The 24,428-nt window shown below is 40.0% G+C and overlaps 1 protein-coding gene across 4 annotated transcripts in view; it reads left to right on the forward strand.

The window, feature by feature from the left end:
• ATP8A1 (ATPase phospholipid transporting 8A1) overlaps positions 1-24,428 on the forward strand; it is a 228,671-nt gene that overhangs the window by 34,301 nt on the left and 169,942 nt on the right. For 3 of the 4 annotated variants that reach the window (XM_045988323.1, XM_045988314.1, XM_045988331.1), the window contains exons 2-5: positions 606-720; positions 2,097-2,196; positions 3,366-3,464; positions 9,908-9,953. In XM_045988323.1, coding sequence (XP_045844279.1) covers positions 606-720; positions 2,097-2,196; positions 3,366-3,464; positions 9,908-9,953 — 360 coding nt within the window. Of the gene's footprint in view, positions 1-605; positions 721-2,096; positions 2,197-3,365; positions 3,465-9,907; positions 9,954-24,428 lie in introns of those variants that run through there. The other variant, XM_045988340.1, reaches the window with a different exon arrangement.

Consider the following 24,428-nt stretch of genomic DNA (forward strand, 5'->3'; position numbering starts at 1 on the left):
CAAGAAATTTAAACCTCACTGTGAACATAAATCGTCATTAGTGGAAAGAGTAAGATGATCACAGTGAGCTCTGATCGTACCATAGCATGGTGGTTGCCTATGTAAACCTTAATGTTGTCTTTTTTTCTGTCTTCACCAAAAAGGGGGGCAGGGGAGAAACACCAGAAGGGTATTAAATGTGTATACTTAAGGGACAAGTGATAAATAAAAAAAAATGTATTTTAAATTACCCCTCTCTTACTAGTCTTGTCTAAAACTGTAATGGAAACTAGTTTAAAATTTTTTGTCACTTTCAGATGTATTCTCACATAATGGAAGGAAGGAAGTCAAACATTTATGGGGGAATGATGAGTAAAAATTGCAAAGTGATGTTACTCTTTTTGAAACGGTCAGTTTTTACGTGACTATTAAATGCTGCCTTTAAAATTTAGTAGAAATAGAAGATGTGGGGATTTTCCTCTTTTTATTATAAAAGAAGTGAGCACATCAGTCGGGGAAGCATGTAGCTTTTAACATATTTTAGACTCTCAAGTAGTTACGAAGTATGTTTTTGTCTTGATAATAACATGAAACATTTCTTACTAAGAAGACTGTCTCTCTTTAAGGTTATGAGAAGACTGATGACGTCTCGGAGAAGACTTCACTGGCTGACCAGGAGGAAGTACGGACTATATTCATCAACCACCCCCAGCTGACAAAATTCTGCAATAATCATGTCAGGTAGGAACTACCAAAGATCTCTGTGGGACCAGCTATCACAGCAGAACGCAATAGGTCATCTCCTCTCTCTGGCCAAAACAAAAATGCTTACAGAGAGCGTTCAGTTTAATCAGTTACTGTTTGAGAGTTTATTGAAGGTGGTGTGACTCGGCTATTTTTTCCATCTTCTAGCCAATAAGGAGATGTGAATAAGAATCTGGAAGCTGGAAGGAGCAGAAAGGATAAACAGCCGTACTCTACCAATTCTCTATGTAGTGTCTGAATGGTAAAAGCTGCTTATAGATAAATACCTTTGTCTCGAACCTGTTAATGGAGTGATGAGTTATTGTTTTTGGCCAACAAGTTTTAACATTTTAGAAGAGGTCTTTGCAGTTCTTCACCAAGAACTCCTTTTTGTTCAATAGCCTTTAAATGTTGGCTTTTGATAGTTATAAAATTGAGTATGGTGTTGAGGAATGGAGGGCTCTGAAAATTGCTTGAGTGTTACATTTTCCTTCCAACAATAGTATAAAAAGTGTCGCTGTTGTAAGCACTATTCACTAAATGGCCTCTGGACTAGAGTGAACATGAACACCTCTTACCCATTATGCTAGCCCAGTGTTTCTCCAGAGGCAGAATTCCTCTATTTGAGAAATGACCATTTAAAATTAATATTTACAACTTCACATTCTAGAATAACTTTCTCAGTTTGGGGAATGTGGTATGCGTTCCTATAATCTCCTATTTTTTTAAATTTTTTAAAGCTTTTTGTGGAAAGTATTAAAAATAGCACAACGAATCCCCTTGTACCCATCATCCAGCTTCACAATTAGCAACTCATGTAATTTTCTATTTAAATAACAAGAAGAAGACTGGATGTTTTCAAGACCTAAATGACGATGTCTCGCTGATTGTGGACATAGCTGGTATGTTTGGTGTAGAGTCCTAGTCTACTTCCTGGAGGGACCTTGAAGAAAATTTGAACAGAACCCAGAAAACTTCTCATTTTCCTGAAATTATCCAGTGAAGGCATCTCTGTTTAAAGTTCCTGGTCTTACTCAAATTCAATTTTTTGTAAGATTTTTTAAATTTATGTATTATATACTGTCCTAACTAAAGTTGCTCTTCTTTGTAAGCTACGCTTACTATGTTAAAAAAGGATGGTTGGCCAAAGAGAACAAAAGATATTGTGCAGAAAATTAAACTCTTACTATTTAATTTGACAGTTCCTTTCACTCATTTCATTTAGGTTAATGACCATTTGCAATATTCTCCCAATTTGAAACAAATGGCAGATGTTCATCTAATATTTTATATGATGATGATAGAATTTTATAAATGTGGGTGCTAATTATGGGGTAATTAAGTTTTATGCTACTTTTCATTTTGTTTTCTAGCACTGCAAAATACAACATAATCACATTCCTTCCAAGATTTCTCTACTCTCAGTTCAGAAGAGCTGCTAACTCATTTTTTCTCTTTATTGCACTGCTTCAGGTAAAGTTACATTACAAAACTTTAGCTTAAAATCAAATGTTCAAATATTAATAAATGTTTTTGTTAAGCCATTGACCAATCTTCCAAAGCTTATCTAAACACAGGGAGACAAGCTGGTTTGGGTGGACATTTCCAGGTCCTGCTGCAAGCAATGTCAGAATTCCACTGACATTTGATTCACTTTTATCAGCTTATTTTAAACATTCGGTAAATTTGATATGACAGGAATGAAATTTGATGGTAAAGGGGGATGGAACTTTTTCTTCCATATTAATATTGATTTATTGATTTATTAAATATTAATTAAAATATTAAACATTCATTGATTTTAAGTAACAGTTCTGAACCTTAAGGTATAAGAATTTCCATTTTAAAACTAGGTTCTTCTTATATTTGAGTTAGTAGTAATCAGGAAAAAAAAGTTTCATTTTATTAAAAAGAACACACATTCATTGTAAAAATCATTAGAAAACACAACAAAGAGACCTGAAGAAAAAAAATTAAAGCAATTCTTTTTCTGCCACTCAGAGACAACTACTCTTTTTTTTTTTTAATATTTTTTTTTTTTTTTAATTTATTTGACAGAGAGAAATCACAACTAGGCAGAGAGGCAGGCAGAGAGAGAAGAGGAAGCAGGCTCCCTGTGGAGCAGAGAGCCCGATGTGGGGCTCGATCCCAGGACCCTGGGATCATGACGGGCCAAAGGCAGAGGCTTTAACCCACTGAGCCACCCAGGCGCCCCCAGAGACAACTACTCTTAACCTCGCAGTGTCTATCTTCCTGGTCTCTCCCCCCACATATTGTTTACTGATTTAGCTTACAAAAAGAAGATCAGAGTATACATATGTTTTGTATTCTGCTTTAACCATGTGATAATGTGTAGATATTTTCCCATGTGATTCAGTGTGTTTTTAGAATATAATTTTTAATGATTAGATGGTATTTACCTAACTCCCCTCTGTAGGTGTTAGTCATGCACAGGACAGCTTGTCCTGAAGCGAGCTCCCATCCTCTTCCACAAACTGCCCCTCTCTATGTTAGTCAGCCACAGTAGTAAAAGCACCGAAGTGTAGTTAAAGAGGCACTAAGACTTGGTTGTTTTTATACATATTATAAACTTACTAGTTCTCACTGGATTTCTTTTTTTTTTTTTTTCTCCCCCCAAATAGCAAATACCTGATGTATCCCCAACAGGTCGCTACACAACCCTGGTTCCTCTCTTATTTATTTTAGCTGTGGCAGCTATCAAAGAGATCATAGAAGATATTGTAAGTGCTTCATTTTTTCATAAATAAATATGACTTATTTTATATGCGTATCTTAAAATATTAGTTTCTCTTTAAGTTTAATGCTCGACACAAGGTGTTTAAAATGCCCATTCAACTTAAAGACATATAGAATATGCTCTGGAGTCCATTGCTCTTCGTTTCTGCAGGATTACTGTGACAGAATGCTTGGCAGAGTGTTCTCTGCATTGGTAGTTTAGTAACAAAAAAAATTAATTTAAATGCAATAATTGGCTTGGAGAGAAAATTATATTTGACCATTATTTTCATTTATGCCCGATGTTCAATTTGAACATTATTTCAAGTTAAACATAGTAATGTCCAAATTATCTCAATGTAAAGGGTATTATAACGTAGGTTTTATTTTTAATTCATATGCACATTTTTCACTTTAAATGCCATTGATTCCTTTTCATCGTTAGTAGTTCTAAGCTTCCTTTTATTTTATTGAAAGAAAGTAATGACATTTGCTATTTTTATTACACTCTAGTAGCTGAGAAAAGGGGAAGTCAATTTCCTGTTCATAAAATAAGTTCCCCCAAATAAATTCAGACTTTTCTTTTTCCTCCCTTTTACCGTTATTTTAACTCCCTTATTGAAGAAGCCAATTTTTTTTTCTATGCTCTTTAAATACTTGGCCTATCTGAAATGACCTTCTGTTGAGTCTTAGGCAAGTCAGACGGTAAGGCGAGGAAGGCCTGAGACATCCTTTAGGAAGCTCCAGTTTAAAGTTGCACAAATATTTATATTATTTCTGTAGAGAATCAAATTGAAAAGGGTCAAAGTGTCCATTTAGATCATCCAAAACATTCAAGTGTCTAACAGACAGAGGTTGTATGTCCGTGTGTTTGTGTGTAAAACATCACCGTCCTCTTGATAGGAGATGACATGCTTGATGGAGACCACAAGCGGAAAAATTAAGGGACCCTCTTTTTTACCTATATTGTTCCACACAGACTTACCATCCTTTAAATTTCACTTAGATCTAGCAATCCATAAGGATTGGTCTTTACTGTAATTTGTCTCTTTGTTTGCCTTATGTGCTCTCTTTTCTTTCTTTGAAATAGTTTTGGTTAAGTACGTATTATTTACTAGACATTGTGCTGTGGTTTTACAAATATTTTTCTTCAATAACATTATAAGTTGGATATTAATCCCATTTTAAAGGTAAGGAAGCTGGGGCTTAGAGAGGTCATGAAACGTGTCCGAGAAATGGTCAGGATCAGATTCCATCTCCTCCAGGGCTCTTTTTCTGTATCGTGGCCACCAGCAATGGCATGAATCACATGTTGAGTTTCTGGGATCCATATACTTGCTTTATATCCTTGACATTTACTAAGTCTTCCAGCCACTCTCTAAAGGATTACTGGTGTATTATCCCCATTTTACAGATAAGGGAGAGGAGGCACAGAGGAGCAAGGTAACTTGCCCAGGGTCACACAGTTAATAACTGTTGCTGTGAGAATTCAGAACAAGACAGTTTGGTTCCAGAACTCCATGTTATTTGTTATTATCACTGCTCTCAGCTGCCTGTCCTGTCTTTTTTCTTTTTCCCTAACAAAACTATAAACTCTCTAGCTATGGTTTTAATACCCACTTTATGAAAATAAATGGTAAATAAAGTGATAACCAAGAGGGTTTTGTGTTTTTTTTTTAAACAAACTCTTAGGGGCCCCTGGGTGACTCAGTGGGTTAAGCCTCTGCCTTTGGCTCAGGTCATGATCTCAGGATCCTGGGATAGAGCCCCATATTTGGCTCTCTGCTTAGCGGGGAGACTGCTTCCCCATCTCTGTCTGCCTGCCTCTCTGCCTACTTGTGATCTCTCTTTCTCTCTCTGTCAAATAAATAAATAAAATCTATAAATAAATAAATAGATAGAATAAATGATTCATTGTTTACGTATACCACCCAGTGCTCCATGCAGTACATGCCCTCCTTAATACCCATCACCAGGCTCATCCATCCCCCTCCCGCCCCCCCAAAACCCTCAGCTTATTTGCCATAGTCTGTAATCTCTCATGGTTTGTCTTCCCCTCTGATTCCCCCCACTTCATTTTTCACTTCCTTCTCCTAATGTCCTCCTTGTTATTCCTTATGTTCCACATGTGAGTGAAACCATATGATAATTGTCTTTCTCTGCTTGACTAATTTCACTCAGCATAACCCCTCCAGTCCCATCCATGTCAATGCAAAGGGTAGCTATTCATCCTTTATGATGGCTGAGTAATATTCTGTTGTATATATGGACCATATCTTCCTTATTCATTCGTCTGTTGAAGGACATCTTGGCTCCTTCTGCATTTTGGCTATTGTGGAATTGGCTGCTATGAACGTGGGGTACATGTGCCCCTTCTTTTCACTACATCTCTATCTTTGGGGTAAATATCCAGTAGTGCAATTGCTGGGTCATAGGATAGCTCTGTTTTTGACTTTTTGAGGAAACTCCATACTGTTTTCCAAAGCGGCTGTACCAACTTTCATTCCCACCAACAGTGTAAGAGGGTTCTCCTTTCTCCACATCCTCTCTAACATTTGTTGTTTCCTGCCTTATCAGTTTTGGCCATTCTAACTGGTGTAAGGTGGTATCTCAATGTGGTTTTGATTCGAATTTTCCTGATGGCTAATGATGTTGATCATTTTTTCATGTGATGCCAACTCTTATGGTAAGGGTCAAGATTGGTTGTTAAATTGATAATATTCACCATGAAAAACATGCCTTCTTTGCTATACACTTGTTAACTTAAACCCTGATAAACTTAATTCTTCAAAAAAAAAAAAACCAAACAAACATAATTTTTGAAAGTCCATGGTGTTCAGAGACCAAATATGAGGAAGAGATGAGTAAGTACAAGAAGGCAGGTTGGAGCTTGCAGTCCAGTAGGGGAGACAGACATTAATCAAGTAACCACTATTGTAAGAATTAAATAATTCACTGGAGTCCTTAGAACAGTACCTAGTTCTAGTAAGTGATGAATAAACATTAACTGTATTATCATCATCCAAATGTCCTTTTTTTTTTTTAAAGATTTTATTTATTTATTTGACAGAGATCACAAGTAGGCAGAAAGGCAGGCAGAGAGAGGGAGAGGGAAGCAGGCTCCCTGCTGAGCAGAGAGCCCGATGTGGGGCTCGATCCCTGGACCCTGAGATCATGACCTGAGCTGAAGGCGGTGGCTTAAACCACTGAGCCACCCAGGCGCCCCAAATGTCCTTTTGACTAAAATTTAGAAAATGGATTGGAAAGAAACAGGATATGGGTCCACTAGTTAGAAGAATATTTTAGTGGCTGGTATTAAAAAAAATGGAGAGATACAGACCAGGTGGCATTGCAGATGAAGCAATATAGAGAAATGAATTCAGTATTGCTTTAGGAGTAGAACTGATAAGACTTTTCACCATCCAAGATGCTGCATACCCTACTTCTTTGACTCACATTCTCTCTCCAACCACTAGAATGTAAGTTACATAAAGAATAAGAGTTGTGTCTCTTGTTCATGGCTATATCCTCACTAATAGTAACAGGGCCTGGCTCATGGTGTTCTGTAAGTATTATTGAATGAAGAAGGATTAGATGGGAGTGAGAGAGAGAGGAGAAGATGCCAGGATGACTCTTGAGTTCCTGGTTTGTGCAAATAGATGGCATTTGGCTTCATGTCTGAGACCAAGGACGAAGGCTTGGGGGTTAAAGTCCTAGATTGCCTTGTGGACCTAGTTGGAGATGCCTTTGAGACTGCCAGAGGGAGATGTCAAGGAGGCTATAGGATGTAACTGTCTGGAGCTCAGATGAGAGCCTTGACTGCTATCTATTGATGTATCAGTTACAAGTGAAACTTCAGGTCCGGATGAGCTGAGCTGGGAAGAGAGTACAGAGTAAAAAGCAAAGAGGGCCAGGGAGTAAGCCTTGAGGAATTCTATCCCCGTATAATGAGATAGGAGATGAAGAAGGGACCAAGGTACAGTGGAGCACCCTGGCAAGGATAAGATAAGAAACACTTAGGAAGTGTGGGGGAAGGGTTCCCAGGAGGGAGTGGTCAACATTACATACTTCAGTATTCTAAAGTTCATGGCACTCTTTACACAGGACACTTTATTGGTGCACCGTCAATTAAATATTGATAATACCGGGGCGCCTGGGTGGCTCAGTGGGTTAAAGCCTCTGCCTTCAGCTCAGGTCATGATCCCAGGGTCCTGGGATCGAGCCCCGCATCGGGCTCTCTGCTTGGCAGAGAGCCTGCTTCCTCCTCTCTCTCTCTGCCTGCCTCTCTCCCTACTTGTGATCTCTATCTGTCAAATAAATAAAATCTTTAAAAAAAAAAAAAAGTAAATATTGATAATACCAAGTAATTCACCAGGCCTCAGTGATAGGAAATGAATTCTCACTTTAGGACAGTGGAGATATTTGAACTCATGGAATAACTGTATTGTTGTCCATTTTACAAGGAATGATAATTTGTTTGGGATCCAGAGATACTTTTTTTACATGATTACAAGATTGGAAACTGCCTATCTGGATGGATCCTTATGTATATTCAACACAAGTGTTTCTCGACGAGCGACCTAATTTATTCTGTGATGGGAAGGCCGAGGAAAGAGATGCTCCTGTACAAGAATTCTCTATAGATGGAAAATAATGTTCAGGATCTCCTTGGGTTTCACAATGATTGAATTTTTTGATTAAGTGGAATGTTTCATTAATTCACTTTTATTTGCCTCTGTCAGTTGGAAGTCTATTTTCTGTAACAAATGTGCATTGTTTTGAAAATACTTGCACCTCTTTCAAATATCTAAATTTGCTTTGAACCATTATTTTGTAATCAAAATTTATTTGGGTTACTTTCTAGTTTTCCATAGATCTTTATGAATAAAAAAGAGTTAAGTATTTGAGAGTTTCATCAATTATGAAATATTCTTCACTGATGCTACAAATTTAAACTTTAAAAATTCATTGAAGAACATTTGCTGGTAAATCATAAGCTTACTTTTGGGAGCAATAATTTGCCTAATGAAAGTGTACATTTTTCCAGTTTTATTAGTGAGTGTTTTGCTCTGAGAAAGAATTGTAGTGTGTCCCTGCTTCTGGATGTGGCAAGAATTATTTTCTACAGGCTTGCCATAGAGGCGTTTTGAATGCTCTGTTGCATTTTGTGCAGTTCAATGGCTGATTGTTTGCGGGAACTGAGTTCCTGCTGCCAGCTATTAAGACAGTCCTCCTGAATGGTGCTGTTTGGGGAGGAATGCTAATCGACAGCTCCGGCCTTCCCTCTCAGAGAGTATGGTCATATTTGCCCTGTGACTCCAAAAACCATATTTCTTCTAAAATGGAAAAATTAGGAACTCCTTTGTTTCACACTCATTCCAACCTAACTTACAGTCAAGTCTATGCAGCTAAATCTGACCTTGAGCTTTAAGGATAAGATTTTTGAGTTCATAGTTAGTCACACTCAACACTTTTCTGTAACGTCAACAGAGGAACTCCTTTGTTTCACACTCATTCCAACCTAACTTACAGTCAAGTCTATGCAGCTAAATCTGACCTTGAGCTTTAAGGATAGGATTTTTGAGTTCATAGTTAGTCATACTCACCACTTTTCTGTAACGTCAACAGAGGCTGATGTGTTCCACTTGATGCTGTAAGGTTAGACAGAAGCCACGGAAAACCTCCAGTTGAACTGTAGACAATAGCTTCCCCTGGCCGCTCAAATTCTCTCCCTTCCTCTGACCTTTCGTTTCTTTTACCCTCTGCTCTAAAAAACCTTGGCTTATGTGACTCTTCAGACTCACCCACCTAGACTTAGGCCAACTCATCTGTTTAGCATTTAATTTTTTCGGCGCTTTTGGGTGGAAGGAGACTAGGATCATGTGATTCAGTGGTTTATGATGGGAAGAAGGGACCATTGAGAAGCAGTGGATGGAAGAGGCTTCATGCAAATGGTATATGTGTTTGTTTCTAGTCAGTGACAGACATCAACATGTCGTTAAATTATGGAGGATGTCCTCACCCTAATTAGATAATGAATTTCATAAGAGCTGACAATATTTCAGTGCCACTATTAAATGGTAATTGTTACAGATAATTCTCTTGAGCAGTCTTTTTTAAGTGAATTATTTAAGTAAAAATCTAAATCAGCCTTTCCCATCATTAAAATTTTAATCTTACCTGTATAATAATGTACGATCCTTCCGCAGACTGCACAGTTGTGCTCCCAGAGGAAGACTATTGTATGATGATGCTATAGATCGTGTTTTGAATTTTAAAATTCCCACATACCCTCTAATTCTTCTTATCGCCACCCCCCAGCATGCTTATAAAATTGATATGGATCTAAAAGGATAAAAGCCGTTGAGAGAAACCTTTCGTGTTGTAGCTGCTACTTTGTTTCATTAATCTCTTTTTCACAGTTTCTGTTTTTGCTTTTAAACTTTAGAAACGTCATAAAGCTGATAATGCAGTGAACAAGAAACAGACACAAGGTAGGATTTTTACATTTTATTTCTCCTGTCAGAGTAATATGTATAAATCACTTCAATTAAATGTTATTAAATTGAAAATACTGTGTATCTCTTAAGTTCTTGTTCCAGGGTAGACTTGTTTTTTTGTAACATTTATTAGCATGACACTTAAATTCACATTAGAATGATTTACAGTGGTAATGGTTTTGAAAGATAACGTTTTTAATACATTTAAATGCCTCATAAGGCAATGTGTTCTGAAATACTGTCCATGAAATCAGCAGATGTTTTGACATGTTAAATGCTGCAAGATGTCGGTATTTTGTTGGTGATCAATAGATGTTACTCTAGGTATGATTGATAGAAAACAATCAGATGTGGTGTTACTTGTTGAAAGGCATGTTGGAAGTACTTTGTGTTATACTGTACACACAGATGATACATGTCCAGATAAACAAAAAACAGGCCAGCTTCTGGGAAGCACGTGACATTTTGACATGACTCTTTTGTTGTGGGTCTCTTTTTGACACAGCAAAAACCAGAATGACCTCTAGCACAAGAACATAACTAGACCATAATGCTCTTAGATTAAAAAAAAGGGGGGGGTGGGTACTTGGGCAGCTCAGTGGGTTAAAGCCTCTGCCTTCGGCTCATGTCATGATCGCAAGGTCCTGGGACCGAGCCCCGCATCGAGCTCTCTGCTCAGCAGGGAACCTGCTTCTCACTCTCTCTTTCTGCTTCCCTCTCTGCCTACTTGTGATCTCTGTCAAATAAAGAAATAAAATCTTAAAAAAAAAAAAAAAGAAGAAGTAGCCAGGAACATGTGGAGTAGACATCTCATCCTATCCCTGAGCTTGCCTGCCACACCTGAGAATCTCATCCCTCTCTGAAGTTCCCTGATATCATCGGGATCAGCCTTGTCTGCCAAAGTTAGCTGGCGATTAAAAACAGTATTTTTATACTGCTGTGATTTTTATGGGACCTGCCAAATACCCTGCTTTTCTTCCAAAGAGTTCATCTGTTTATGCCTTCCACTAAAAGGATTTTTTGCTGATTTTTGATATAAAAAGGTGCATTTATTTAAGTAACACTTAATAAATTAACAAATTATTTACTGAGCTTCTTTATTATGGGACATGTGAGAAAGCACAAGATGGGAACTACGTAAAGGCACAAGAGTAAGATATGATCTTGTACAGATCAAAATGAAAGATTTGGATTACCTGATCTCAGTGTCTCTGAGACACTGAGTGGCAAATAATGCTTCCTATGTTAAGTCCTACATGGATATAAAAGGAGAGAAAATTTGGGGGTAATTTGAGGTTGATTGTCAATCTTAGGGAACACATCAAATGAGCAGAGACGTCCAAATGGGAAGACTTTACATGTGTGTTGAGTGAGAAAGAGGGAAGAGAGGTTATCGTGAACAGAAATGAAGAAGGCTGCAGGATTGCCTTGTTGAACCATTACCAGAGTGTCAGATGAAGAAAGGAGATTCATGTCAAAGGGAAGCAAACATATGATTAAAAAGGAAAGCCAAGGTCAAATTTTCTAGGGTCTGAATCCCAACTGAAGGAGATTCCAACTTTTCTTGAGTATGCTGAGTAGCTCTTGAAGGTTTACAAGCCAAAAAGAGACAGGATGACCATCCAGATTGAAGTTGGAGAACAGATTAAGAGGCTATCGGTAGCCAGGGGGACAAAGGAACTCTAGAAATTTGGGTGGGAAGAGAAATAGGAATTGAAAGGGTAAAAAATCCAGATGTTACTGGTACTGGTGTTTTGGACAGTATGCAAAAATACATTTGCATTTTTTGCCATGTTGCTTAGAATATTTAGTAACAGCTTTTGTACCAAAAATATGTAACTGTTTTTCTGATACATAATGTATCTTGTAGCTATCTACAAGAGCTATCTTCAGGGATTAGCAGTTATCAATCTTCAAGCCTTGTGCCAAGAAACCAATAATGTATAATTGAAGAGCAACCATCATAACTATGATGATTTTAGGCTACTATATACCTTGTACTGATGGGTTTCCCAATATTCCAGGTACTTACCTACTTCCCCCAATACTCACTTTTTTCTCCTATTTAGAGAAAATATTCTTTTTTGGTTATCATTCTCTGTTCATCAGTTTATCCTGGATTAACCAGATTAGCTCTACGGCTAAAAATGAACAGGCAAGTAAGAGGGAAAGCTTCCCTATATATAAAACTCATGTTGAAAATAAAACGTTTGGACTTAATAGCTATAAAAACCATTTTAAATCAACAGAAAACTTAAGAATTCTATATCCAAGAAATTCTGACTTTTTTTTTTTTAAGATTTTATTTATTTATTTGACAGAGAGAGAGATCACAAGTAGGCAGAGAGGCAGGCAGAGAGAGAGGAGGAAGCAGGCTCCCCGCGGAGCAGAGAGCCCGATGCGGGGCTCGATCCCAGGACCCTGAGATCATGACCTGAGCCGAAGGCAGCGGCTTAATCCACTGAGCCACCCAGGCGCCCCGAAATTCTGATTTTTAGTTTGATACTTAAGTTTATTTTCTGAGGGAATAGTATTTTTTTTTCTTTGCCTCGCTGAATGTTGGTTATCTTTTTGTTTTGCAGTTAATAGGAGATATCAAATGTTTGAGTAGGATACTGTTTGCTGTAAGATAACTGAAATTGCTTAATACAAAAGCCATCTGTTGTCATTAGACCAGAATGAAATTCAATTTGCTTTCCTGAACTGAGACAAGAATGGGTGTAGGAGTTGGGGGGGGGGGTATTTTTGACAGATAATTCATCTTCTGGCAGGCATTTGAAGTATTTAACTTAAATTTTCATTTTATAAATGTTTACCAAGACCATATAATATGTGAGAGGATACCTTTCTGTCAGATTCAAATATTAATCCTCTTTCCTTAGAGAAATTAGTATTTGTCTCATTTTACATCGAAGCACTAGAGTGACTTTTTTCTGTCACTCCCTAATGACTTCAAAAATATAAATTCATAATTTCATTTCTAACATTTTCATCCACTTGACTGTAGACTATCTGATGCCTCATTTTCATGAACTAATGCAATTATGGATTTGGGACCTAACTCACAACTTCATAAACTTTACCTTTTGAGCCTATCATCAGCACTTATGGGAACAAGCTATTTCTTTTCCTAGAGACAGAGAAGTTGCCTAAGTAGATGGTTCAGTGGGCTGACAAATGCAAATGGTATATTGGTCTCTGAGGACCTACCTGCTGAGGGAGAGCAAATTGATGGTCAGAAACCCAGGGAGTATGAGTGAACCTTTGAGGATTGTGGTTCACTCCTCCCAATGAGCTGTGATTGCTTCTCTGGGCCCCCGTGTTTTTCTCATGTGATGGTGTGCATGGATTCGTAGGTGAGCCCTCGTACTCACCTTTGTACTCCCCAAACCTCTTAGCCCAGAGGCCTGTATGGGCGGATGAACCACTCTCCATGGAGAAACTTGAGTGCAGACAAAAAAGCAAGAAGAGACTAGAAATGAAAGGAGCCTTCTTGAAAATTCATTAACTGAGGTACAAACAAGACAAAAGGCAGTGTTTCAAAACACTGTGTCCGAGACTGTTTTGCAGACACTGATAAAATGCTAATGCGATGCAAGCTTTTGCTGCCTTTTTACCTTCTCTGCTGAAGTGATAACATCGCTTTGCCTTCTATGAACACAGTACTGTGTCCACTTACCACTTCCCTTACTGAAAGCTCCAGAGCACTGCCAAATTGAGAATGCCTTGGTTTTCTGTGCATCTAAACTGACCTTCATTTTCTTTGATTTCTTCCTCAATATTTGAACTCAAAGTATTTGATATACCTCTCTCCACGTGTCTACACACACACTGGGGGGCAGTCTCTGTCCCTCATCTGGGTTGTTTTGCCACATTTAGCTCTGCAGGAATTTATAAATTGTAAATTCATTATTATCATTCTAATATGTAAATTGGAGACAATCTCTGATTTTATGACAGTGGTTGAGCTAGTTCTTTTTCAATTGTAAACCCATATTTATATTTTTTTCCTTGAAGTAAGCTATTGTGCCTAGCATGCCAGTATTTCCAGTGGAAGATAGTTTCACATAAAATCACAATGCAGAGGCCTGGGAAAAGACGGGCCTCAGATGCAGACTAGAGAAGATATTGAGGATCTTAAAAATTAAAATTAAAAAAAAAAAAAAAGCCCCCTAATAGAATAGGTTTGCTTTAAAAAAAAAAAAAAAAAAAAATCCCGGGTTTGGGAGCGCCTGGGTGGCTCAGTGGTTAAAGCCTCTGCCTTCGGCTCAGGTCATGATCTCAGGGTCCTGGGATTGAGCCCCACATCGGGCTCTCTGCTTAGCAGGGAGCCTGCTTCCTCCTTTCTCTCTGCCTGCCTCTCTGATCTCTCTCTGTCAAATAAATAAGTTAAAAAAAAAAAAATTCCAGGTTTGGATCTCTTCCCTGAAGGATGATGTATATACATTCCACCAGTGAGACTAGATGGGAGATAACCTGTGGTTCCTGGCAACCCATCAGTCACCTGATTTGATGCTGTAGTTGAATAAGGACCACCATTAATTATTAGTTGGTCTGTTTTATAGCTCATTTTATTTTGTAGCAGACATTAGAGTCAGTTTTTAATGAAGTTGTTTTTCTCTGTTTTAATTGAGAAAAGGACCACAGCAGCTAGGCATGTAGCTGAAAATCTCAGATCTCATCTTTAGCTCTGTCTTCCTGCCTTGGAGCTACCTCACCCTCCTCAGAAGTGGAAGTGAGGTGGTAGGTGCCGATAGCCGCTAGGAGGTTGCTTCCCTGCGGGGCACAGAATCACCTTCCTGCCCCCGGAAACCAGTGCCCCTTCAAAGCTCTTTGTGAGAAGGGTGTACAGTTGGCCTCGGTGGACCAATGATAAGCGTGAAGTGACCTACTCACAGGCTGACTCCGTCTGGAGGAGTTCATTCCATGCTAAGGGACTTAAGGTCACACCAGGTTCCTGCTTGTTGAAAAAGCCAAACCACTGCCTTGGTGTCTCCCTGGAGGTAACCCCACGTCAGAGCCATCCTGTAGACCCGAATAGACACTCTGCCACGTGGGCATCATCTTACCTATAAATAGCTCTTACGGAATATTGTTTGCATGATCTGAAACATGAGGCTTAAAAATTGAGCACGTGTATGGCCTAAATCGTGTTTCAGCCCCTTATAAGATCGTTAACATTTTCAAATAATTGCAAAGATCTTGGGGTTGTGTAAATTGAACTGGTTAGGTATTTTCAACAGTAGCTCTGGAGAGAGAGCCCACATGTATCTGAGGGGAAAGAGAAGCCCAGATAGTCTTTCATTTGTCCCAGGAATAAAAGTTGCCCACAGGGGAGCAGACACGCACTGAGGAAATTTAGGGCCATTGTTAAAGTAAGAAAGGAGAAACAGGAGCGCCTCCGAGCATTAACTGTCTCACTTGAGTAAGTCCTCACTGAACATATACTCTGCGGAAGACCCAGTACAGAAAAATGCAAAAAGAAACCAGGCTGCATTCTTGTCCTCCATGAAATTAGGATCTGGCGGAGAGAGAAGATGCTCACTAATTCCATGATGCATATAATTCTAGTTGCTAGAACAACTAGAAGGGGCCAAACGAGAGCGGCAGGAATTCCAAAATGTCATTTTCGAGGTTTGTGAAGGATGAGTGGGCTTTTCAGTAAACAGAGCTATTGGGGTGGTAGCAGTGGGTGATTCAGGAGGAGGTGGAAAGGCAGAGATGTATCCTGGGAACAGCAAATAGTCTATTTTGGCCAGAACATAAGATACCTTTCATAGAGCAATGGAGGCAGGGGTCGGAAGGCAAGTTAGGGTCCTTTTTTGGATGCTTTTGAAAACCAGGGTAGAGATGTTGGAAGGAATTAGTGGAGAGTATGGCTATGTTCCTAGTTGTGCTTTTGAAAGAAGAATTTGACAGCTGTGTGGCGAGGGGGAGGTGTGAGGAGCAGAGAGATTGACTTTTGATTAACCAGGGAGGGGGGCTAGGGCGGTGATGATGGGAAGGCGAAGAAAAACCCACCGCAGACAGATCCAACTAGACTCGGCAAAGGCGAGACAATCTTGCCAAGCACCAAACGCTGGCAAATTAGACGGGGACACCCACTGCGTCCAGCATTTAAGAAGTCACGATTCTTCACAGGAGCTCCAGCTCTAGCTGCGGAGCCCCAGCAAAACTGTAGGAGCCAGAGCCCCGTGGCGAGGACGGTGGAATTATTGACTCTGCTGACGTAATGCAGGGAGATCTTTCTTTCAAGGAAATGTTCGATTAAGTGATTAAAAAAAAAAAGCAAATGAATGATTCGTGACTCTGGGAACAGGATTGAGGAAAAACATTTTGAGAAAAGGAGATTGCTGACCCTTTTGCCCTGATCATGTTATCTGACCCATATTTTGTTTTTATGAGTCACTCGTTCAAAAACAGCTTTCTGGACGCACCCATAGAGTTTCTATAGGCCTCCCTAGGGTCCCAGGATTTCATTCTTTTTTTTTTTTTTTTTAAGATTTTATGTATTTATTTGAGCAAGAGCAAGGGGAACATAGGAGCAGGGGCAGAGGGAGACAGAAGCAGACTCCCTGCTGAGTGGGGAGCCAGACATGGGGCTCGATCCCAGGACCCTGGGCTCACGACCTGAGCCAAAGATAGATGCTTAACTGACTGAGCCACCCAGGCACTCTGCTAGATGTTCATTCCTAAGAAACTCTCAGTGATGCTGATGCTGCTAGTGAGGCTGGTGCATTGTTAAGTCTCATAAATTAGGTGATAGAAATAGTATCAACTAATTGAAAAGCCATGTATAGAATATAGACGAGAGCAGTATTCAGAAAGTTCCATCCTTCTTTTTTGCTGGTAGACTCTAAGCAGATGGTTGTTTAACTTGACTTGTATATGCAAATTCATGGAGAAGAGTTTTGTGCGACCTCAATGTTTGCCACAAAGAGGTTTCTGCCTAACAATTGTCTTTAGAATGCCAGGGTCTACATAGTGAATGAATTGATGCTTTAATATGGGTATGATGGCTTTCTTTCCTTGCCAAGTTCAAAGCCAGGGTCTCAGCTGTGCCCTGCCCTTCTCAGTGCACTACAGCTCCCCTTCAATGCTTACAGCCAGGTAGGAACTGGAGTGTACCACCTCTGCTGTGGTTTCTCTGTCCTCCGTGACATCAGGAATGCCCGTCATCCTTCTGGAGAACTTGCCTCCTGTTACCCACTTGAAGAAGTGGCATGCTTGCCCAGGAATGGCAGACCAGTGATTCTTTCAGGAATAGCCCCAGTGTGGACTATTTCATTTGCAGGGGTGACAGTTTCTCTGAGAAGGTGGTATTGGACTCGAAGTGAGCATCTGTACCTGTGCAGCGGTTTGATTGCATCCTGAGAGACTGCCGTTTCTCCGGGGCCTTTGATTAGGGAACTCCCAAGGGACTCTAACAGAATGTTTTCATTTCAAAAAGAAACCCGTTACAACAAAGCTGTTCAGTGGTATCCCGCTCAGTAAAAACAGGTGACATTTGAGGTATTTGTTAAAGTCTGAGTTCTTCTCTGCATACTGCCAGACTAATTAGCTGGGTGACAACCACAGCAGGTGTTTTTGGCTGGAACCACAGAAGAGGAGTTTTTCGCATTTAAAAGAAAGAGCTGTTCAAGCACCATAGGACAGACAGGTCATTCTCCTAATTCTGCCAAAGCAGGCATCACCAATCATCTCCACAGCGCACCTCTTAAACTCTGATACTCTAGAGGTGTAAAGTAAGTGTACCTTTGGCCCAAGAAAGCTAAAAGCTCTGAAAAGGATGTGGCAGAATTTCTTGCTTCCTCTTAACCTGGTTGGAGCTGGGTCAGAGGAGGTCAGGGATTAAAAATAACTGTGTTGCTATTTCAGTCACCAGCATAGTACATGGGATATGGCTTATTTTAATTGTTCTGTGGTTGGATGTTTAGGAACTACTTCCGAAGTAAAGACAACTGTGAATTATGTGATTGACTTTTATCCTTGGCCTCTATTCAAGCCTTGATTTTGTACACAGAAACCTTTTTTATGTTGTGAGCTGGTTTTTAACTTCACCAGAATTCTCTGTTATTCCCTGTGTCCTAAGATGTGTCTGGCCTCCAGTCTGAAGAAGTTACGCGCTTCTAGTCTTTATTGCTGGGTTCTAGTTTTGTATTTCAAGAACAAAAGAAAAAAAAGGAAAGAGAGGTCAAAAACCTTTTCTTAGTTCTTATGAGTCTCCAGGTGTTGCTGATGCTGGCTGGGGTCCCTAGACTACCAGCTGAGCTGCGAGAGTCTGATACAGTCAAAGAAATGTTACTGTACTTGGTTAGGATTCTAACTCAGAGTAGAGACATAAAGATAATTTATACTTTGATCAGTCCAGGCCACTGTAACCTTCAGAGTAAATCAGTACCCATCCGATGCACGAAAGTCAAGTGAAGTGACTGATAACCATGTGTGCTCGTCTGGGCTTACAGTCAGTGGAACTTCATACATGGCTAGTGAGAGCACGGACTGCAGATGATTCTTAGGGAAGTAATCCAGTCTTATCTGTTAAAAGTTCAAACACAAATGCCCTAGAGCCAGCAACACCCCTTTAAGGATCATGTCTTATAGAATACAGCCTTAGAAATATATTTCAGTGTTGTTTGAGGTGGTAGAAAAAAAAATGGAAGTCAGAATTCCCGTTAATCAGAAGATAGTCAAATACGTTCTAATACAGTTTTTGTGTAAAACAGTTCTTTCACAGCTGGACTGGAATAGCTGTGTGCTTATCTCAGGGATTTCCGGGGCCAAGAGCGGAACAAGATAGACCAGCTGGTGATTAGTAATGTGCTGTCTAGAGTTTGAAACTCCCCCTGGTGGCACCCAAGACCAGCTTCTCTGCTTAGATTAAGGGTTGTGTATTTGTATCGATTGATGGCTCAATTGGTATAAACTGTTACATAGTCTGCCTTGGCTAACTGGCGCTATAAACGACCCCTTGGAAACGTTTCCCCAGGCTTCCTTGAAATTGAGATTTATTGAACATGTCATGGAGATTCGAAATACATGTCCTAGGTGAATGTGATGAAATGTCCCAGGGAATACGTATGTCCTAGGGAACTGTGCCTGGAAGTTTCTCGGACCACCGTGCTATCCATTCTCCGCTGGATCATATCCTCTGTTTTGATGACGCTTTTTGTGGGTATGTCCTATAGAATTTTATGAAACTGTTCAGTTATCTGACCATTGTAGTGGACGGTCCCTATAGTGGGTTTTTTTTGTTTTTTTTTTTTTTCAAAAATGGGTCATCTCTGCTTTGTCATGAGAACATCTATGACATGCTAAGTGGAAAACCAAGCTATAGAGGAGTACATTTGTAGAGGCAAGAAAACAAAAGTCCATATGTTCATGTTTGTCTAGAGAAAGGTTTGTGAGGACGCACCAGTTAGGATTCCTCATGTTAAGAAAGTGGAATGAGGGGCGCTTGGGTGGCTCAGTCAGTTAAACGTCTGCCTTTGGTTCAGGTCATAATCTCAGAGTCCTGGGATTGAGCCCTGTGTCGGGCTCCCTGTGCAGCGGGAGCCTGCTTCTCTCTCTCCTCCCTGCTTTTGCTCTCTCTCGCTGTCACTGTCTGTCCTCCTCTCTCTCAAATAAATATATAAAATCTTTAAAAAAGTAAAAGTTTTTTTTGTTGTGTAAATTTTTTCAGCAGCCACAGTTCCCTTGTATCTCTTCAAAAGTGAATTTTCAGGAAACGTTTGGGTGGAAGCAGAGAGCCTCTACCCCTAGAGGTGATACAGGAGGGCAGGTGAATTGAGAGAGAGCGAAGTGCAGAAAAGTCGGTTAGGGAAGGAGGTAAAGGTTCAAATGCACAGGAGGAAGTGGTGTGGCACCTGGGTAGTTCAGTTGAGTAAGCAGCCTGGGATCAAGCCCCGCATCAGGCTCTCTGCACCCCAGCCTGCTTCTCCCTCTGCCTGCTGCTCTGCCTACCTGTGCGTGCTCTCTCTCTCTCTCTCTCTCTCAGATAAGTCAATAAAATCTTTTAAAAAGTGATGGGAGCAACGTTGAGGGGAGAGGAGCAGCAGGGAGGGAAAATGGAGACATGAAGCAGATCTGAAGGATTGTTTTCCATGGTTCTGCGGAAGGTACCCCAGGTTTCCACCTTTGTTAGTGGAGCAGGGACTCTCTGGCATGGTCTGCAGAGTTTGGCAAGCCTGTTAGGACACCTCCGTCCTGTTCAGGGGGACCCAGTAGAGTGGTTCGGGCTATTTTTAGATGTGAACTAACAAACATCTGCAAAGTGGCAGCATTTCAAGGAGGGCTAGTTCATTATTTTCTTTTTTTAAGATTTATTTATGTTAGAGAGAGAGCATCAATGGGGGCAGGGACAGAGAGAGAATCTTCAGACTCCCCGCTGAGCACAGAGACCATGAGGTGGGGGGCTCGATCCCAGGACCCCAAGAACATGACCTGAGCTGAGAACAAGAGGCCAGAGTTTAACTGACTGAGCCACCAGGTGCCCCGGGAGGGCTGGTTGGGATTAGAGATCTAGAAGCAGTGGACTGGAACTGACATCATAGGACACTCATGTTAGTGCACCTGATGGTTACATAAACTTTTCCAGCGGCTCCCACTGGAGTCATTTTAAGAACTTACAAAGCGGAGTCTGTTTTAAGCAAATGTTTAAGTAGTTCATTGGCATCTTTTTAGGTACAGTTTTTATTGAGTTACAATTCACATGCCATAAATTCATTATTTTCAAGGATACATTTCAGTGTTTTTTCGTGTAGTCACAAAGTTATAGACCCATCACCGCTGATTCCAGAATATTTTCATCAACCCAGAGAGACCCGTATATGTAAGCATTCAATCCCCACACTCCTCTTCCATGCGCTCCTGATATCCATTAATCTACATTCTGTATCTATGGATTTGTCTATTCTGGATATTTTATACAAATGGGATCATGTAATACGTGACCTTTTTTGTCCGGTTCTTTTCACTTAACATACCTAAGGATTCATTCATGTTGTAGCATCTCAGCATTTCATTCCTTTTTATGACTGAATAATATTCCATCATTTGGATATACCCCCATTTTATTTAACCATTCATTAATTAATGGACATTTGGGGTGGTTTCTACTTTTTGGCTATTGTGAATAATGCTACAACAAACATTTGTGTACAAGCTCTCATGTGAACATATGTTTTTAGATCTCTCAGATATATACTTGGGTGTGGATTTTCTGGGTGCTTAACTTTTTGAGGAAATGCCAATATGTTTTTCTATACAACTGTTTTTTAAAAAACACTGTGTGCATGTTCTTCTTAACATAGGACCTACTGCGAAGCGGAGTTGTATCTTTAGTAAGTCTGTGTAAATAATCTTGTGGCATCATACAATCTCCCAAACACACCAGTGGATCCAGTTTTCCACCCAGCAAGGACTCACTGAGCACCTTTGCATCACTGTGTTGTAATACTGGGAACTGAGCAGTGAACAGAATAGAGAATGTTCCCATTGTCACAGATCTTAGAGTCTGGGGCACTGTCACAGATCTTACAGATCTTTATGTAAGGGCTATCTCGTGCCCCAGACTGTATTGTGAATAGTAAAACTGCCTCGAGTGCTCCGAAGGAAAAAGTGCAAGAAGCTTATTTAGACTTGAGGGTAGTGGGAAAAGAGTGGGCCTCACGAAATGTCCCCTGAAAGCTGAAGATCTCGAGTTTAGGTAGGAGTTAATTTAGGTGAGGATGGAGAGAAAGAGTGCTCCAGTCATGCATGAACATGCAGTTCGATACAGGAGAGAGCATGTTGCTTTCACACAGAGGTGTGGGGAGGGCAAAGCGGGAGAGGCAGGAGATAATAGCAGAGAGTAGACAGGAGCTGCTTATCAAAGGCCTTCCAGATGCTTGGACTTACTTCATGAGCCAGGAGGAGCCAGTTGAAGAGTTTTGAGTAAGGAGTAGCCTAACCTTGTATAGGAATATATGTAAGGATGTGTGGACGGATACATAATAATCCGTAGTTGTACATATACATAAAATCATTATGTGAAGTCACTGGAGCTACACTGTAGAAACTAAATTTGAAAAAGACCAAGAGTAAATGTGGGAAACTAATGGTCAAGCCAGCTGGGACACAATGGTTGCTTGAAGTAGGAGTGTTGGCGATGGTGATGGCGGAGGAGATACAATTGGGCAGAATTTGAGATGCTTCGGGCAGGAAATCAACAGGAAGTTTTTAGTAGTAAAAATTATTCCTGGTTTTCTGGGGCACCTGCGTGGCTCAGTTTATTAAGCATCTGCCTTCGGCTCAGGTCATGATCCCAGGGTCCTGAAATTGAGCCTCACATGGGGCTCCCTGCTCAGTGGGGAGTTGGCTTCTCTCTCCCTCTGTCCCTCCCCCTGCTCATGTGTACGCTTTCTCTCACAAATAAATAAAATCTTTAAAAAATTATTCCTGATTTTCAAAAAAAAATTTTTTTGCAGAAGAGTTTAAAAAGTAAAGAGATGAACAGTGAGGCATATGAGCATAATAAAGCCACCCCGAATCATAATACAGCATTGTTAGTGAGAGGAATTTAAGTTTCTTAGAAAGTATATTGCTACAAAAACAAGAAAACCCTACCCAAACTAATACATGAATTCGACAAATTTATAAGATGACAGGGTCTTTGTATGAAAGTTTAATTCATTTCTATATATTACCAATGGCCAGTAGGGAATGGAGTAAAAATACCATTTACAGTATGAGAAAAGTTACCAAATATCAATAAATAAATCTAATGAAAGACCCATACACTGTAAACTACAAAACGTACCTGAGAGAAGTTAATGGAGATGTAAATAAACGCAGTGATGCAGTTTGTCCCTGATTTGAAAGACTTGCTCCAAATCAAAATCCCAGGAATCCTCAAATCCCAAAAATTAATGATTTGACTCTAAGATTTATATGGAAACGCAAAGAACTTAGAGTAGTCAAAACAGTATTTAAAAAGAACAAAGTGGAGGACTTACCTAATTTCAAAACTTACCATAAAGTTAGAATAATCAAGATGGGGTATGTTGATGTGAAGAGATGCAAATTGATCAGTGAAATGAATACAGAATCTAGAAATCTGTTTACTATAGCACCATGTTAATGTAACTGGGAAAAGTCACGTCTTTTTTTTTTTCACTTTGAGAAATACATGTATTTTTTCTTCAAATTTTTATTTAAATTCCAGTTAACATGTAGTATATTCGTTTCAGATGTAGAATTTAGTGATTCATCACTTACATAGAAACAGAATCTCAGATTTGTATGAGTCAATGTATATGAAATGCAAGACTAATTTATGGTGACTAATTTATATTTGCCTCTGAAGATGGAGGGATGGATTTTAAAGGAGCATAAGGGCTCTTTCCGGCGTTTTATATCTCATTGCGAGTGGTAGATTCACAAGTGTTTACAGTTTTCAAGACTTAAGAACGGTACATTTTATTATACCTCAGTCAACAAAAGAAAACCTCATAAGCGTGAGCTACAGGGTTGCCCTAAATAAGGGAAGCAGGCTGGGAATGAAACCACAGGAAGCCATGAACGCAGTGATAGAATGGTGAGCCCCCTGGAAAGAGGCAGCCACCCCTCTGGTCCAGGCACGGGTGGGAATTGACGGACCTTCTGAGCTTTCCAGATAAGCTGATGTCTTTGTTTTCATGCCACATCTCAGTTGTAGAAATATTGGACAACTGAGTTTTCAAAAACTTAAGTATTTCAGTTGGGGGAGTGTGTACTAATAGGAGATAGAATCAGAAAAAAATAAATGGCAGTGAAGGGCTCTACCTACTATTTAAATTTTTCTAATTTATAGTGCTGCAAGGTCCTACTGGGTATTTACCCCAAAGATACAGATGTAGTGGAAAGAAGGGCCATCTCTACCCCAATGTTCATAGCAGCAATGGCCACAATCGCCAGACTGTGGAAAAGAGCCAAGATGCCCTTCAACGGACGAATGGATAAAGAAGATGTGGTCCGTATATACAATGGAATATAATGCTTCCTTCAGAAAGGATGAATACCCAACTTTTGTAGCAACATGGACGGGACTGGAAGAGATTATGCTGAGTGAAATAAGTCAAGCAGAGAGAGTCAATTATCATATAGTTTCGCTTACTTGTGAAGCATAAGGAATAACATGGACAACATTAGAAGGAAAAGTGAATTGGGGGAAATCAGAGGGGGAGACAAAGTATGAAAGACTATGGACTCTGAGAAACAAACTGAAGGTTTTGGACGGGAGGGAGGTGGGGGATTGGGTGAGCCTCGTGGTGGGTAAGGAGGGCACGTATTGCATGGAGCACTGGGTGTGGTGCATAAACAATGAATCTTAGAACACTGAAAAAATAAAATAAAAATAAAAGGGCAGGGGCGCCTGGGTGGGTTAAAGCCTCTGCCTTCGGCTCGGGTCCTGGGGTCGAGCCCCACATCGGGCTCTCTGCTCAGCGGGGA

This window comes from Meles meles, chromosome 2 (assembly GCF_922984935.1).
Source record: "Meles meles chromosome 2, mMelMel3.1 paternal haplotype, whole genome shotgun sequence".
Lineage (NCBI taxonomy): Eukaryota > Metazoa > Chordata > Mammalia > Carnivora > Mustelidae > Meles > Meles meles.